This window comes from Cygnus atratus, chromosome 23 (assembly GCF_013377495.2).
Source record: "Cygnus atratus isolate AKBS03 ecotype Queensland, Australia chromosome 23, CAtr_DNAZoo_HiC_assembly, whole genome shotgun sequence".
NCBI lineage: Eukaryota > Metazoa > Chordata > Aves > Anseriformes > Anatidae > Cygnus > Cygnus atratus.
In genome coordinates, this window is record NC_066384.1 from 5,456,244 (window position 1) to 5,474,558 (window position 18,315).

General features: G+C 44.8%; 1 protein-coding gene across 1 annotated transcript; it reads right to left on the bottom strand.

The window, feature by feature from the left end:
• Window positions 1–513: 513 nt before the first annotated feature.
• Window positions 514–17,650, bottom strand: MATN1 (matrilin 1). Its single transcript, XM_035565124.1, has 8 exons — window positions 17,563–17,650; window positions 14,241–14,587; window positions 8,116–8,338; window positions 5,476–5,601; window positions 4,807–5,220; window positions 2,760–2,912; window positions 2,128–2,208; window positions 514–563 (listed from the first exon to the last, which is right to left on the bottom strand). The coding sequence occupies exons 1-8, from the start codon at window positions 17,648–17,650 to the stop codon at window positions 514–516; spliced, it is 1,482 nt and encodes a 493-aa protein (XP_035421017.1).
• Window positions 17,651–18,315: the final 665 nt, after the last annotated feature.

Consider the following 18,315-nt stretch of genomic DNA (forward strand, 5'->3'; position numbering starts at 1 on the left):
TCATTACTATATTTCACCTACTTACAGACAAATGCTTCATGTTTATAATAACAAGACAATCAACTGCTAGGATTGACTTTTTACACTCATCATCTGAGTTGATTTTAAGTCACTTTGACTTTTAAATTAAATTACCTCATGCATAGAAACAAAAGATGCAGAAGAACACAGCAAGGATTCACAGAACTCTTAGTCAAGTACCTTTAAACACACACACATATATATATTAAGCTTTAAATCAAAAACAAATCTTCCCAGGTTTTTATATATGCACTCTACATGATGCAATGAACATTAGCATGGTCTAGCTCTCCATCAAACACAGTGCTCTGCCTGTTATACAATGTCTGCTCTACTGTTACACTTTTTCCCTTTTAAACAAATGCATGTAGACTAGACTCTTTTAAAAATACAAGCTGGCCATAGCACTGTGGCTGAGCTGCCCTCCATACAAAGGAAGGAGTTCTAGTTTTGTTACACTTGGAAGGAGAGAAATAATACTCTTTCGGGGTCTTAGATGATCTTGTTCTCCAGGGCTTCAATCCTTTTTGCCACAGCTTCCAGTAAACAAGAGTTAAGGAGAAGAAATGACAACGCACGTTGGTGTTTCATGGCCCAAGTCCTCCCCTAGCTTACAGAACAGATACCTGAGCTGCCTGGCTGGGAGCAGGTAGCAGAGGAATCCCAAAAATCATCTCTCTGGCATTTCTCTAACTGTTCAGGCTGAACAGTTTTGTTGTATGTTTTTTTTTTTCTTTCTCCAACTTTTACTGAAGTTAAAACATTCACACATGCACACATACTCGCATGCACCTATATAAAACACTATAAAAGGAAGAGTAAAAAATACAGGAATGGTTGGAGTGTGTTTTGAGAGGTTGACAGAGAATTCCTGACCTGGATCAGAATGGGTTGCATGAAGAGTGGAGCAGGGTGCTTTTCCTGGAGTTATACCGTGTTGCAATTTTCTGCTCTTTTCACTAATTGCTTTTTGTGATGTGCCTGGGAGCGGCAACCCGCTGGGTGAGAACTGCTGATTTACTCTGACCTTTTGCATAATATAAGTCACGGATTTCACTCAATTTGACTTAAAGAGGAGAAAATATGCTGTGTAACTGACATAACAAACCACAGAAATGTGTGTATAAATTAGAACATTGTTTTTAAAATGGTATGTAATGAAGATTGTCCCTAACCCTGTTGTGAGTTGCTCCAATGTTTCACTAATTCCTTTCCTCATGAGAAGGTTGAATCTTACTCACATCTCTTTTGCTTTTCCTTATTTCTCTTCCCACCACTTATTTCTGGCCTTTGTACAATATGACAGAACCCGGCATGACAGAATACCATCCCAAAAACTCAGTTCAGGTGGGATCCTACCCACCTCCCCAGAGATGTTTGCAGTGAGCAGTTATGTGGGAATTAGTCCCTCAGGATGGAGGCTTAGCCATCTGAGAAAAATTGGACCTATACAATGCAATTTGCCTGACTTTATCCAGACCACCAACAGTATCGACAGAAGTGTTGTGCTGTAGATGACCCTCCTTCCCTCCAGTTCTGTGGAGAAATTCAGGCAGCCAGCTCAGATGCAAGCATGGTAGCCATTTACCATCATATAAAAAGAATCCCATCCATGGAGCTTTAATGACTTAGCAGCTGCATGCATGCACCAGTGTTTTCTTCTGCTCACAGTCCAGTGTTAGCCGCTGCTGCTCTCAGCCCTCACATTCTGGCCTGCTTTGCAGGACCTGCAGCACGCAGAGGCAGCAGCATTATCCCATGCAGGAACCATGCTTCCATACTTCTCTCATTGGCATCATTTAAGCATCTTCCTAAAAACTGACCTAGGTCTTGGTGCCTGCAGTTCATTACTGACCAGCAATGGGTTGGCATGTTCTGCTTTGGCTCTATTGTTTTCAGCCTATTCTTATTTTGTGTCAGGACAGAAGCTTGCACTCTGGTGCAGGGACTCTTCCTGGTAGACACTATCAGAACCCAAGGGTCTCACTTTCCAGCTTTCTGACCATGTATCTGAGATTCCCCACGTGTAGGCTTTCCCCACTGGTCCCTCCAGAAAGCCTGGCCCAGCGCACTAGGTTCTGAACACAGACCGCTTCCAAAGGATATATTTCCTTTGCAATGAATTGATGAGTTCTTCTACTTTTGTCTGGAACTTCACAATAGATTTACATTCACATGGATCTTCCTCTGTGGACCAGAGCATCAAGAAGAAGTGTTAAGTGGTACAAAAAAAAAAGAATTAAAAATTACTGAAATGTGAAATAAAGCAAATCTTATATTCTTTATCACAAACACAAATGAAATCAAAATACCATTCCTTCTAATTGTCTGACTGATCACTTCTGTCTTTAAGCTCAGTAGTCTAGAGACTCTCACATTTCATTGCTATATAGGGCAGGCTCTGTGCAAGAAGTCTTTCCTGGACTTCCAGTTTCTTGAAAACCCACTGATGCTTAAAGTGTGCCCCAAAAATTTGAATCTGACAAAATACAGGGCTCCTCCAGTGAGGATGAGATGCCTGAGATTTGTGGGTGGCTGGGGTTCAGGTAACCACCCAAATATCAGATGTCTCATGACCTTTCTGAGTAATCTGCAAACTTGATACCCTGAGAATGGAAAGTTCATTGTAACAATCATCTGAAAGGGGATTTTTGTCCTTTTGTTTCAATCTTCTAGGCCTTGTTGCTCTCTAAATGCCGCGACTAAATCCTCCTCTCTCCCAAGTCCCCCACTCTCACCAATGCAGATTTTCATTTGCAGCTTCTTCCCGATGTTGCTGATGGTTCTGAAGTCAGCTGTGTAGAAGTAGTGCTCAGCTACTGGTTCTGAAGCGATTTCCCTCAGCTCATCCTCCACTGCGTTACCAACTCCCACAGCAAACATCCTAAATCCTGCGAGCAATAAGAACTGGTCAGTTGGACAGCCGTGGAGCATCGTGCTGCTATGGCACCAATCCCCATTAGTGTTTACATCCTTGCCTTCCTTCTGCACCCCCAGCCTCCCTGAAACTCTGCTGATGTTAATTGGGAAACTGACTCCTTTACCCTCTACTTTTACAGACTTATTTCAGGTCACCCAGAGTTCCAAAATATTTTGCAGGCAAAGTTTTACTAGAATTATCCAGATAATGACCACTATCACCACAAGAACGATGTTTTAGAGACACAAGAAAGGACAGATCATTATAACACCTTGACAGCATCATGCATCCAACTAATATGGAAGCAATGATACAGCAAAAGGAAATGGTGGAAGTTTTCATAATAGCCTCCAGCCATCATTATCAGCCTATGTAGTGGCAAAGTCCCCTGTGCAACAGAGACCTGCAGGTTCAGTAAAATTGTACCTGGATGGCTTTCTAAAATTGCAACTCATATTTTCTATCACGAGCAACCCGTACTGTGAGTTAAGGACATGTGTCCAGGTATTGTGCTTCACTGCCAGAGGCTGATTACCACCTCTGGTTTAAATCCAGTTTCTATTGAACTGCAGTTTTCCCCTTGACTTGAATGATAATGCTACTTAACACCTGTTTAGAAATATTTGTCTCTACTTGTCCAAGTTTAGGTCTAGACTTTGGTAATGCTTTCCTTTCCTCCCCTTTTTTCATAGCCTTTCTGCCTCTGATTGTGTCCAGTTATTTTTCCCAGAAGTTCAGTGCAAGGAACGTGTTTGGAATCTAGTTGTAAGTATCTTGTTATTTATCCCAGTGAAATCACTTAGTAGTAGCTGTTGGGGATGTCTGCGTGGGGAGAAGAGAAGAGGAAGAAACAAGGCCTGAAGTCTTGTTTCTATGCATGCAGTTTAGAAGGACCTTTTGTTTTATGAGAGCTGAACAACCACATAACCTGTCAACTTATTTTGTAGACATCAGCTTTTCCTAAGCTTGTACTTGACCTGCATTGGCTATGTGCTAGCCCTTAGTCACATCCAGTGGTTGAGACCAAACTTAAAAGGAAGTGAAGGATTTAACAGTTCATGAAGGTATTCACATGGGCTGCATCCATTTAACAGTGATGGCAGAAGACTGTGAACTTGTTCAGCAGGAGGTCAGCAAAGAGGCAGATCTCAGATATACTTGACAGTATTTAGACATATAAATATATCCATATGTAGCCATTGTACTCTTTTAATGTTCCAGAAGAAACTGAAGAAAATTTCTTATTAGCATGTCTGGGTGTGTCTAGGATTTGGGCAGAGAGTCCACATTTTCTCCCTCAATATGTGTTTCTGCTTTGTTTATTTATTGTTTCTTCTTTTTCTTTGACAGGCCTTAAGGCTGATACAGCCAAACCACGCTTGGCCCTGCAACTCCTGTTATTCTCCATGTGGCTGTCTGCTGGTTGTCTTTGCCTTACTGTGGGTGCCACCGATGGTGACTTGAATTTGACTAATAACAGCAGATAGATCCTCAGCTTTCCCCTGAAGTTTCCTTCTCATTTCTGTGAGATGCTACACCAGTGTGTATCCCATAACAAATGTATGAAACCCCATTCTGTCCAGCAGAGAGACATCCTGCAGACTTAGATCAGACACAGAGGAGCTGTGGGCGCAAAAAGCAGCTGCTGGCAAACCAAGGTTCATCTGAAGCCCCAGCCAGAGCTGCTCCAAGTTCTGCATAAGTGTGCAGGGACAGCCAAGCAACATCTGGGAAAAGTTGCTCTATGGTATCCTGTTTCTATCCTAGGTAAGAGACACCTGGTAATGAGTGATGCCTAGATTGATACTAGATACAGTGCGTGGTTCAAAGGGAGAAACAAACCACTAAGAATTCAGTAGACCTACCTAAATCTTTGGCTTTCTTAGCAGCATCGGTGATGTAATCTTGTGACCGTCCATCGGTGAACACTATGCCCACCTTCGGGACCCCAGGCCTTGCGCCATTGGCAATGGAAAAGGAGCTGTCAATGAGGTACTTCAGAGCCTGGCCAGTCATCGTTCCTTTCTCCATGTAGTCCATTTTCTTGACCGCTGCTTTGATGTCCTTCTTGTTCTTGAACTGCCCCAGAGGAAACTCCTGCCTGACAGAACTGGAGTACTGAACCAGGCCAACTTGGGCCTGTTTTTCTGACACCTCCAGTGACTCCACGATCTGGTTGATGAATTTCTTCACCAGCTCAAAGTTCTCAGGCCTTACACTCTTGGATCCATCAATCAGGAAAACGAGATCCAGGGCAGATCCTGACCCACCACTGCAAGCTGAAGCAAAATGTGAGAAGAGGGAGAAAGAAGACAGCAACTAGGACTGCTTAATTATGTAGGAAAATATAAACCTAGTACCATTTTATTGCTAATGAAATATGTTTGATCAATCAAAAATCACCAACAGTTCACATTTGTGGTTTCCTTCCCTGACTTTTCTGAGCAGAACATGTCTGCCATGTCTCAATCTTATCCCTACCCCACCACTGCAGATCGCAGCTCAGCTCAGTGCAAATGAAAGTCATTACGTACCGCTGCAGGTCTTCCCATCATTGTTCAGCGTGAAACCCTCTTTACAAGCGCACTTGTACGATCCTGGGGTGCTGATACAGATCTGCTCACAGTCGTGGTCTCCAGTGGCACACAGGTCTGACACCACTGCAAGTAAAGGTGCAGATTAAAATCAGAGACCTTGCCAAGGCTTCGCAACCCAGAGCCGACATAGCCCATGAAGAAGGCATGATATTTATCCTATACACTGAGTGATAACTAAACCCACCCTGCAGCCATACAAAGCAGCAGGAAGTCATTACTCTTGGATAGTAATTGAGATATAAGAAGGAAGGAGAAATTGTGACAAGTCTCCCGACTCCGAGACACAGCCAGGACTAGAAATAGTCTCCACAACAAGGGCAAAAACCATCTGTCTGTCGGGCATATCATAATCTACTTCAGTCTCCAAAGCTACAGGATGAAACTTGGTTTCCAAACTACCATCTGGGCTGGCCAGTACCCATTTTCCCAGCTACATAGTACAGTTATGATTAGTGAGTTCAGTGCCAGGTACAGCTGTCATTCCCGGATGGGCTTCATGTCCAAACATACTTGGAATTCACTTCAGAGCTACCTTCACACATACAACTTTCAGATTCACTCTTTACAAATATTTCTGCCTGCTGATCTTAACCTGGATCTGACTCCTATGAGATGCCGAGCAAACAGAAGCTGAACTGCAGCAGTTTGAGCCAGCAGCACTCAGTGACTGACAGCACTGTCATGGCTACAGCAATGATGATGGAAAACAAATCTGAGGCTAAACAGATCTGGTTGCAGCAAATTTATTCACAAATACCAGGGAAATCTGTGCAGAAAATGGAGCACTTCTGGTTTTATTGCAATGGTGGGAGGTGGTGTGAAGTCTTTCAAAATTAAGGGGATACTGCTCATTATTTCTATTTGTTTGTGTTCTGCTCTACATGTATTTTGTACTTTTGGCCTTCCCAATTCATGCACCTGCATATTGTGCCATATAACAGTAGCTGATATAATTAGGAATATTATTGGCTATGCAGTTGGCTATAACACTGGGCTCTCAGGTTGAGTTCTTTGAAGGCTACAGAGATCTTATCAGTCTAACTAGTAGCTGGATCATTAAAGGTCTCCCTTTTTCTCATGTGTTTGTTGAGCATTATGGGAAGCAGCTTGGACAGTGCTGCACAGCTCCTCCTGCTTCCACTGCACACTGCTTCCACAAGCTGTGCTTTGCAATAGCAGGTGGTGTTTGGGTACATCTCCAAGGACAGTTTTGTGCAGCTGCTTGCATAGCATGATAACAACCAACTTGGCAGTTAATATGGTGCTGCTGTCTGTTAGCTGTAATAATCCTTAGCACAGTGCTTCCCTTGGATTCATCTCTGAGGGTTTTTACCATGGGGAGAACTTTGTCAGCTGCATGTTACAAATTTGAAAAGCGAGGCCCAGAAAGGATTTTTTTCCCCTCTCTTTCTGAATGACACCAATGCCAGAACTTCAAAACACATTTTCAGGCCTCTCTGTCTCTGGCTGACTCCTGACTCCAGGGCAGCCAACACAAACTCCCACGAATATTCATGGCCTGGATTCCACCTTCTTGAATATTGCCTCTGCTCCCCTTAGTATGTAGTATTTGTTCCCTTCTTTCATGAGCTTCTGCTGTGGTGACACCTCATTATAATATATGACTCACTTTATATTCAAAGTTTTCCTCCTTCCTACAGAGGATGAAGTTTTCCTTGACAAAAAGCTGCTCCCCCCCATCATTTGCAGGCTGAAAGTTGAATCATGAAATTTTACACCTCTTGAAGAAGTCAGTCTCAGAGAGTTTTACAGGTCCATCTGTGTGTACGTGTTTACAATGCTCTGCCGTAGGCACTGTGGTGTATTGCACCTTTTAAAAAGTGTTGCCACACGTCTGTGCTTTGGCAGGATGGGCGTGTGAAGCCCCCAGGCCACTCTTGCTGACACAAAACGGGTATTTATAGACCACCTCCTACAGCTTCTGGGTATGTTCGAAAGCAATAAAGCTCTCTCATTCCATTCACTGGTTCATGTAGGAGTGAATATGTGTTTGTAGGATAGTCAGGCTCTTTTTATATACTATGCAGATAGGTATTAGGTACTGTACCAACCAGGAGAGTTTCCTACTGCACAGGGCTTGCAAAAATAACAGCACAATCAGGCAAAGGTGGCTCAGTCTCCAGCAGGCAAGTGAAACCAGCCCTTGCTTAACAGGGAATTCAGAAGATACTGGCAGGGGAAATTACCAGCCAGATCGTCAGCACTGCCCAGCTAGGTTTAAACATAAGGGCAATGATTTTAGCTATTTAAAGCTCATGTTTTCCAGGTTCTTTTTCTCTGCCTCAAGCAGTATGTGTGTACAAACTCTTGGGTACAAATGAAGTCTGGAGACTTCTGTAAACAAAACCTGAAATTCCCTAAACAAGGCCTCAAACTCTTGAAAAGCAACTTCAGAGAGCACCTCTCTGCCATACTGATTTGTTCTGCAGACCCAAGTCCTTGGAAAAAGGAAGCAGATGGGTGAAGGATGATCACATGTGACATTTCTGTGAAAAGCTTGCTGGCAGCCACTTGCACTTCTTGGCTAGGAACCCTGGGGTTGTGGCAAGGACTTACCACAGAAAGCTTCTTGAAACTTGTGGGTCAGCTTCTCTATAACACTGTAGCTCTCCACATAGTCCACGTGGTCATCCAGGGGCTCGCTAGCAATTTGCCGCAGGGTGTGCATGTCCACCCGGCCAACCCCGATGGCAAAGATCTCGATGCCAGCTGCTCTGGCCCTTGCTGACACATCCTGCACTCCATCCTGGGGACGTCCGTCGGTCACGACAATCGCCACCTGCACAGAGAGGGGCAGAGACCAGGTGTGTGTGTGAAATGGGCTCAGTATCACTACTGCTTGTGGAACAGCCTGGATTAGTAAAGAAGGGTTCACATTTCTAAAATTAAAGAAAAAAGGAAATGGCGTCTCCTCCCCCTCTTCCTGTTCTTCCTGAGATCACACAAGCCATTCTTTTCATGTGCAGTTTGTTTCTTCCTGAGCTGGAAAGGTTAAACTGCCGTGGACCTGACTGTTTTAATTAAGGGACATCTGGTGCATCTCGGCCCTAAGGAAACCAAAGTAAAGGTTACATTCTTCATAAGCAAACTAATGCTCAAGCCAAACTCTAACTATTTCATGAACCCCCAGCTGACACTAAGGGCACCTCTGGGACTTTCGTAGCATCTTTGTCCATCTAGGAATCTCAGAAGTATGGTAAACTAAGGACGTTAAGGCTTTTCCCCATTTTATGGTTGGAGAAACTGAAGCAGAAAGAGGGGAAGTGATCTGTGTAAGGTCACACCATGTGTCGGTGCCAGGCATGATTTCTGATTTCCCATTCCACCACAAAAAGCAGTGGTGAAATCCTACCCCTACTAACATCAGCATTAAAATGACAGCTGATATAAGTGGGAACTGGATTTCACCATGGATGGTGAAACCCTAAACCAGTGGAAAGCCTCCAAGAGTCCCGCTCCTGTTGCTAGATTGCCTGTTTTCCTCTTTCTTCTTCTTCTGATAAGTGACATTGTCACAGAACCTTCATTTCCATTCTTTGGCAATTCATCTGCTCCTGCCACTTTTCCTTACAATTGTTTTATTGTGACACTGCTGTCAAGTCCCAAGCAACTAATTGGGATGTAATGCAGTATGGAGAAACATAATGAGCAGTAGAAAAAAAAAAAAAAGAGAGAGAGAGAGAAACAGAGAGAAAAGTCCGTCTAGAAGCACCAATGGGTTTGAGTGAGCTATCGTCAGGTCACCAAGGTGGTATTTGCTGTTGTCCTCTAGGCCATGTATGCTCTCCATCTTTCTGAAGATGAAATCAGGAGACCCATCAGCTGCTCAGCTGGGACAGCATGACGGCTGTTTTGCACCCTTGGGTGGGAGAAGAGTCATCTTTGTAAGGTCAGGAGTGGAGTTCCCTGCCCCCTGTTCCCATGGGGCCCTGGCCATGCTGCTGAAGTGGTTCCTTGCCCTCTGCCCACTTGTCTGCAGAGGGATGGCTGAGCGCTGCACTCATCTGCCCCAGTGCATTTGCAATGCTAAAGTAACCTGCTGCCCATTCAGAGCTTTCCTTCTGTACAAAAGATGGGTGAACCTGGAAAAATGCAGAACTTTCAGTCTGGTGAAGGGCTGCAAGCTCAGGTGTTCATCTACTCTTCCTAAGGGCTACAAGATTAAAAAAAAATCATGGACACTAGGATTCTGCAATTGAATGCTTCTAAGAGAATAAATAAATAAAATACATGGAAGTATTTCTCCTTTGCTCATGACCAAAATAAGAAAAGAGTCACCTGTGGCAGCTGTCAGTGCTCATACAGGCGAATGAACGTGGCAAACACAGACTGATCAAGAGGAACAATCGTGTTATTTCAGGAACAGCAGCCATGCAGTCGTGCTTTCTGCCAGGAGAGAGAGCCCTTGGCTTAGCAGCGGGCTGAGCAGCTCTGAGATGGGGCTGCCAGTCGGAGCTTAGCAAAAGCCTGTCAGAAACAAGATGTACCATCAAGTCGCAGCTGCGAGGAGCTCTGCCCTGTGAACAGGTCTCGGTCAGCAGCTGTGTATTTTTCTTGCAGTGTTTGTCACAGGACAGAGGTGTTCCATGTCCTCCTGGCATTTCTCTGTCTAAGTAAAGTAATTCTCTGAGTTTAATCAGTTCCTTAGGTTCTTCACATCAGGGTGGAATCTCTACATAGGCCTGAGCCCCAGATACAACCCAGGAGATGTCCAGTAGCAGCATCCACATCTGGATCTGATGGGAAGGATTTTCATAACGGATCTGTGTGAAAATCTACAGTGCAATCAATATTCATGCTGCTTTCTGACCTGCTGTTGGAATTTGGAAAGAATAGAATTTGGAGGCACAAAGAGTCTGGCACTGGGAATTTAGCAGCAAGCCTATGGCTAAAGTGACTAACAGGAGTCAGACCCAGCACCAGCCAGCCAGGGAGACTTTCTGGGAGCTTGGACAGGACCAGGTGCTTACAGAAAGAGTGTGAGAAATAGAAACAAATTTAAAGTGATTTTGCTATTGTATATATTTATATACATATCTTGATAATCAGGAAATCCTGACTTTTCCCAGGATTCCCCTTCTAGACCTTTGCCCTCTCTGCCAGCTTCAGGCAGAGTTCCAGCATGAAAAAAAATCACATCCTTTTGTTTTAAACCTACCTCCAAATGATTTTCAGTCACAGGATATCTGTAATTCTCTGTGTTATGACCTTGTCTCATTTAAAAAAACTGGAAGTCCTGATATGTGCCTTGTTTGGAAAAGAGCACGATGGGTCAGAAGCAAGGAGCAACCACCACGCCTGCAGCAGAGGTTGTGCTGGGCTCAGCTGGTGGCCGTGTGGGAAGAAATAAGAAAGGGTGAACTCTCTTTTCTGTCCCAAATAGCTGAACAGGATCTCCAGTTTTTCCCTAGGGAAACTCAGAAACTTTTGCTTTTTGAGGTCAAATTTTTATTCGTTTTAACACCACCTTTCTTTTTTTTTCTTTCTGTGAATTCCTTACTTTCTGGATCCAGAATCTCCGTCTTGTGTTACTTCTCTCATATAGAAATCTCCTATGTTCTCATGACACAATTTATTCTCGGTTAACTGAGACACTAGAGTATTCACGGGCATCCCTAGATATTCATATTTCAGGGCAGCCATGTGCAGGCAATCCAGCAGCTAATGAGGGAGCTATGTCTCATTACGCAGTGTATTACATGAATGTTGTAACAGCAGTGAAAGGGGAATTGAGAAGAAAGCTGAATAAGCCCCTGATTTTCTCATCAATTTGACAACCTATTTGTTGTTCTTCCTAAAGAAAGATAAAAGTAATTGGGCACCCCTGTAGTTTTGATAGAGGTATAAAGAGAGTTTACTTTGAGCTCTTGCAGAAACAAATAGTGTTTTTCCCCATCCTGCAGTGACATTTGCTGCACAGAGCACAGCAAGACTAAATGATCTTGTGATGCGTTGGCCAGCCCCACGTGGTTGAAAATCCTCGCGCCAATTTTCACAAGGTCTTGCTGGATTTCTGCCGTGTGAAGGAACAAGGACTGTGCTCAGCATTTCTGGAAGCTTCCCTTCCCTAAATTACTGCATGGTCTATTCATCATCCCGGCAGATGATGGGGCCATCCTGAGAAGCAAGAAGGTCAAAGAAGGGAAAGAGTTTGCTGGACTTACTTTGTCAAGCTTTCCAGCACCTTGGTCTGGAAGTACTGACCAAGAATTAATGGAGAAAAAAAATAAGCTTTAAGTAAATGGCCTTTTTGTCTGTCAATACTCAACAACTGAAATGTTTCAGTGGTCTGGCATTCAAACTGTTGGGATTTTTTTTTTTGTGGAAGGCGAAACATTTTCTCTGTTCTTGTTTAACTTTTTTTTTTTTTCATTTCAATCATATTAAGAATTTCTGAAAAGCAGAAATAGATATTATCACCCAGATAGTTTTGTTGTTGTTGTGGTTCAGTTGCCTAGTTTTGTGCTAAACAATACCCAGAAAAGAAGATTTCCCATAACATTTTTCTTCTGGACAGAAAGTCACTGTTTGTATATGGCCATGGATGATCCTTCTTAGAGGAGACCTGCAGCCCCCATCTGCTCACATTTTCCCAGCACAGGGTGCTCTGGCCAAGCTGGGCTCTCGGCGAGGTGGCAAGAGGGCTCTGCTGGGGAGCTACCACCTTCCCTTCATCTCTCCTGGAATGGTTTCACTGGAGGAAAACATCTCTTGCATGCAACATCTGAAACAGCTCTTCAGTTAAGTGGTCCATGGAGAAAGAGGGCAGCCCCGAGCTCACTGAGAAGTGAGTCTTTTCCAAAGCCTGCAAACGGTGGGAGTGGGCAGCCTGTACCACTGCTGCCTTGCCTTGTGGCTGGTGGCACACTTGCTGCTGCTGGGGAAGTGGGGAAATGCAAAACACACCTTGGCAGCTGCAGGAAGTTGTTTGTACCTCCAAAAAACAGCAGATTTGAGTGAAAGGCTGATTCCACACTTGATTTCTTTGAAGTAGTTGAATGAGAACAATTAGTCTTGCACCTAAAGGATTTTAAAGCTCTTTACTAAAAATTAATGACAATAGAATATTAATAATGCCTTGCCATATTGCAATAATTTCTTTCAGTGAACCTCAAACCACTTGACAAGCAAAAAACATTACTCCTTTTGAATAAAAAGCCATCAGGCCCCTGAGCTGCCCTGTGAGAGCTGGGTTATTGGATTTTGCAGTCAGTGACTCCTAAGCCCAAGGAGTGATGTGATGGTCAGATGAATTTTTCTGAGGCTGATTGCCGATGAAACTTAGGGAAAGCTTCTCGAAGTGTAATTTTCTCAGGTTATCACTCTTGGTTTTCTTCCTATGGTGTGAAGCCAGATTTAGACTAAAATACAGATAATTTCCCCACTGTGTGCCCCACAATGAAAGACAACATGAGGATGGATTCATTCACATTTGCAAGTTGCCTGTGGTTCAACAGGGTGAAGGAGCACACAAGAAAATTAACTGGATCATCTTGTGGGGTGATGGTCTCATTTTTCAGGGGTGTCTTGTGAATTCCAGTCCAGTAAAGCTTTCAGGATGCTGTTTTTTGGAGTTGACAGATCATTATAGGTGCCTGTTTTACACTTTCCAGTATTATTTTTAACTTGCCATCCCTGGGCATCTTTCCATATACTGCTCTGCCTTCCCTAGAGCATTACCAGCAGTAAGGGAAATGGAAAGCGTCCGACATTCCAAAAATGTTGTAATCAGGAGAAAAATCCCAAGCTTCCTCGCTCCAACAGCTGGGCTGTTGTCCAGCTGGTGGAAAGCTCTCTCTGTTTGCTAAAGCCTTTGCTTATTTTTCTGGTCTGGTCTTATAGTAGAGAGCCAGCGGAGCTGGCACAGGACAAAAAGGCCTAGGAGGTTCATTTACGATGTTTAGATAAAACATATATTGAAAATAATATGTATTTTCCCCATGCTCAGAAGAGAGTTTTCCTGATGACTGTCACTGGGCTGAGGTCTGGTTGCCTTCAGGGCCAAATCTGGAGGGGGTGAGTGAGGTATCTGTAGAGTATTTTTTTTAAAGGGTGAGCTTCCTGAGCAGGGAAACTGGGTCAGGAGCAGTGATGGAGCCAGGTGTGGAATTAATCTGATCTTATACCACAGCCTTAAATGCTAAATAGTCATTAAAGCCAGTGTACAAGAAGGAAATACCCAGAAAGGAAAACATAGCCATTAGCCAGCCTACAAAGAACTGTGAGAGCAGTGGAGGATACAGAAACAGCACTTTGCTTTATATATGCAGCTGAAAGGGCCCATTTCAAAGGAAACTTTCAGAAGGTTGTCTCACTTTTCACCATGGTGGATTCTGAAGCGTTTTCATTACAGTGCATTGGGGAAGATGACTGATAATCTCAGTACGTTCAGGCCTAGGAAACCTGGCTGAAACGAGCATTTCACGGCAGCATGTTTTGGAAGCCGGGAGCCATGTCCCACAGCACAGACACTCCAGTCAGGGCGTAGAGCTGGTGAAGCTGGATTAAATTTACACCAGCAACTTCTGGCCAACTCTGCGCCCCATGCAATCAAAGCATTTAACATCTCAAGGATGTCTCAGTATCGTCCCACACAAACAGAATCACCTTTTCTCCTCTCTGATTTTTCCAACCATACCCCTTGAAAGAGGGAGCTTCCAAGCAAAGGATAATCTCCTTACCTTATTAATATTGGGAGACCTCAGCCTGGCCCCTTCTGAGTCACTAAAAGCCCGGCTGATGGCAAACTGGATGGCCAGGCCAGTCATAGTCCCAGTGGAGAGCGGCTCTATCCTCTGGACCGCCTGCAGGAGCCCGGCTTTGGTTTGGTGTGTCTTGAGGGAGAACTCGTTCTTGACGGCGCTGGCGTAATTGATCACACCCACCCGTGTGGAGTTGGGGCCCACGTCCAGACCCTCGATCACCCGGGACATGAAGACTTTGACTTTCTCGAACTCCTGTGGGCGCACGCTTCGGGAGCTGTCGATGACGAACACCAAGTCGGTGGGTTTGGTTCGACACAGGGTGCCTGGAAAGGATGAGGAGGGAGGAGAAAAATAAAAGAAAAAGAAGAGAAAAATCTACCACGAGGGGAAAAAAAAAAAAAAGTCTTCTTACAGCTGAGGACCTGCAAGCTGCAATCTTTTCTTTCCTTTTCTTAGAGAGGCCCACTGAGACCAGTTAAACCTAATGTTTCTAAATGTGCTTTTCCCTTTCATAGAAAAATGTCTGGAAGAACAACACATTTACCGGTTGACAACATGTACTTCTACAGCAGTGAGCTGATGAGATACCAGCTCTGCGCTTGTGGGAACAGGTTGCCCACTTGTAACACCAGGCTGCTGCTAATGTCGACACGAAACTTAATTCACTCACAGCAGCACGGAGGGAGGAGGAAAGCTGTGAGCTGGAGCCCGTTATATGCACTTCTGCATCAAAGATAGTCTCAAAAGAAGTTACTGCGTTTCGGACGTGTATAAGCAAGCTACATGGACATTAATTAATGAGCTTGTGCCTTTGTCATGCTTGACCAGAAGCAGGCATTAAACTCGGCAGTTCAGTTTCAGTTGTGAAGCAAGAGTCCCAGATTAACTAACGGGCATTACACAATCCAGTCTCATGTTTTTCAGCTAGTGGCACTAATAAGGAAATTCTGTAACACAGCAAAGACCAGCACGGTTTTGTTTCTTTGAGCTGGTGAGGGAGAACACAGCAGAGATGTAGAACCACATCATTGATAGGTAATCTCTACAAGCCCATAGTAAGGCATGAGTGTCTACTGTAAAAAATGAATGGATAAACAGGAAACATTAGCAATGCAAACAGCTGACTAATATTTTTCTTTTTTAATTCCTCATTTTCATGCTTTTTTCCATCTTAATGTTCAGCTGTGGCAATGCATAAAAAGGACTGATATTTTTTATGAATTTCTGAATGAATTGCCCCATTTTCCCCACCAGACCTATAACATTCTGATATTATTATTATTTTTTTCCTATCATTTAGCCTGTCTATGCAGGGATATCAAGTGCTCTGCTAATATTTGATTTCCATAGAGAGGGATGATATAGGTTATACCATAAAAGAGGTTTCTGTGGGCAGATTTTTAAATGCGAGCTTTTGGGCCAACAAATCTGTTCCAAATTATGGCATAAATATTATAGCTAGTCCTCAGTGTGAAATCTAATGTGGCTTTCAGTCTTTAAGACACATGAAAATAAATACCCTGTGATATATCCATAAAGAATATAATCAGGTTAGTTTCCTGAGAGACACTAATGCTGAATCTGCTTCTGGCTCCCAGAAAAGGTCCCTCTAAATGATGCTGCATGTAGAAGAGAAGCAGGCAGCGGTTACTTCATCAGATGCACTAGTTTCAACTAAAATGCAACAGAACCTTTTCCTATATGTGTGACTTTTGCTTTGCAATAATAATTCATTGCAGAGGAAGGAAAAACTCAGATGGCAGTCCATTTTCTACAGTACTGCAAATCCCTTTACCAGGGGTTGGTTATGCCCATTTTACAGGAGATAAATGAAGATACAGAGAAAGGCTCAAGGTCCTGCAGTCAGCTCCTCCAGAAATAAACTACAGATTCCCCTTTGCCACTGTAGCTAATGCATCACATCCATTTTTAGGGATAAACCAAGGAACAAAACTAATTTTTTCCCTTAGGAACAATTGGATCCTATAGAAGTTTTGAAGTATATTTTCTTTTAGCATAGGAGCTCTGTGATTTTGCTCTAAATAACATTTTAAACCTCTTTTTACGGGAGTGAAGTATATTTCAGGGAAATGAAGAGAAAAAAGAAGTTATAAGACATCAGGAGCTTTGGGATTTCAGCCTGTCTGGTCACAGCTGCTGTGCACATCTGGCTCTGCAGGACAGGTCTGCGTTATCTCCAGGAGGTGACAGTCAGGCACGCTTGTTCCGAGTGACATCTTGACTCAACATAGTTTATTTTAAAGCAGAATTAAACCAGAAGTAAAATCCTCCTCTAGTTTTAAAAATGTCCACACTTGAAGTTATTCAGCTCAACTTCATGCACTGATTTAGCAGAAAATCTCTCTTAGGGCACCTTTCCCCTATTGATTAAGAGAACACGACTCTTGCCTAGTAATTCAGAATGGAAAGATGTTTATTTTAGAAATAGTGATGGCTCACAGTAGGGCTGGGCTGAATGGCTGCTCTGTTCAGGTTTTGACTTCAGTAGTGCTTAGTGGTTCCACAGCAAAGATAACTCTCCCTTTCCAAGTTTGTAAGAAAAATCTGGTCAGTATATCAGCAAACTCCCCTTCATAAGCCACAGCCTGCCCCTATCAGAGATATTTCCTCAGTACCAGGCCACCAGCACTTCCCTTCTGAGTCCAGCACTTGCTGACACGAATTGCGAGCGAGGATTTAGAGACACTGGAGCTGCACCCTGCAACCTCAAAGAGCTGGTGGCTCCTCTCCCACCTGGCTGCTTTACACCCCACTTGAAGTACAAACAGAGATGGGCTTTGCTCAAGGATGGCTGAAGTAAAACCTAGGAAAGGCCTGGCCTCAGGAACCTGGCCCAGACCTTCCTGCTCGGTGAGGTTAACCAGAGCTGGGGGGGGTCTGGCCAAGTCCTCCGCAAGCTCCTGGCCAAGGAGCTCCTGGCCCTCTGCAGAGCTGCGCTGAGGAGAAGCTGTTTCGGGGGGCATGGGGGAGCCTCCTCCAGCCCAAAGCAGCGAGCCCCAAAGCTGCTGCAGTGCTGGGGCTAGGGCTGACCTGATGCCACCTCTGCACAGCATCCCACTTTTACTCTAAAGCAATGAAAGAGGCAGAAGGAACTGCATCTCCAGGTTTTACTGCCGTGGGAAAACACCTGAGAAAGCTCCTCTGCTTCCTGGACTGATGTTGGGTATTGTTTCATCCTTCTCCTTGCCAACAAACCTGTCCCAACCCTAGGCAGCCGGTGACCAGCAGCTGGGGACAGACCCCCCGCTTCCCCAGGAGCTGCTCAGCTCCCACTTACCTCTGGGCTGCGGAGGTGCCCCCCAAACTCCATAGCTCTGGAGGAGAAGCAGCAAAGAGAGCAGCACGGTGGAGAAAATCCTGTCCATGGCTGCGGAGGAGCCGGAGGCTGGATGCGGAGTGGCAAGCAGGAGCCCTGGCCCGGAGGTATTAACCTGCCCTTCCTCGGGGAGGCATGGGGCCAGCCCCTGACACGTGTGAAGTGCCGGGGGGGCACCGAGGGGCAAGCAAGAAGGACTGGGAGAAAATATTGCATGAAGGTGGGGAGGAGGTGGACGTCCAGCCCTGCCGGCCCCCAGCCCCTCCACAATGGCTCCATTGCTCGGCGAAGGGGATGGGAGGCTATAAAGGGATCTGCAAGGGCACGGTATGTGGGGAATCTGGGACTGTAACAGTGGGACCAGTGAAACCAGCCCTGGGGAACTGGGGTTAGCCTGTCAATCACCAGCTCCCGTCTGCATTTGCTGAGCTTTGCCACTGTAAGCAAACGCCCTGCGGTGTGTCAGGCTCGTGTCCTTCCTGCGGCAGAGCCTGAGGAGGGGGCGGCGGAGGGAAGGGGGATGCAGGGAAGGGGGATGCAGTCGCACAAATCGTCGCTCAGTCCCCATGCTGGCCAAGAGCAGGGCTGGAAACCAGCCTGCGGGACCGGGCGCTTTGCTTCCCTGCCTTAATTTGTGGGTTAAAGCCCTGTCGAGGGAAGGGGGAGAGGAAGAGGAGAGTGAGACTTGGGCAGGCACAGGCAAAATGCAAGATG

Coding starts and splice junctions, on each gene's coding strand:
- MATN1 (XM_035565124.1), bottom strand. CDS start 17,650: ATGGACAGGATTTTCTCCACCGTGCTGCTCTCTTTGCTGCTTCTCCTC. Junction 2,913..4,806: donor TAAGAAAGCCAAAGATTTAG/GTAGGTCTACTG, acceptor TATTGCTCGCAG/GATTTAGGATGTTTGCTGTG. Junction 2,209..2,759: donor GCAAATGAAAATCTGCATTG/GTGAGAGTGGGG, acceptor TCTGGTCCACAG/AGGAAGATCCATGTGAATGT.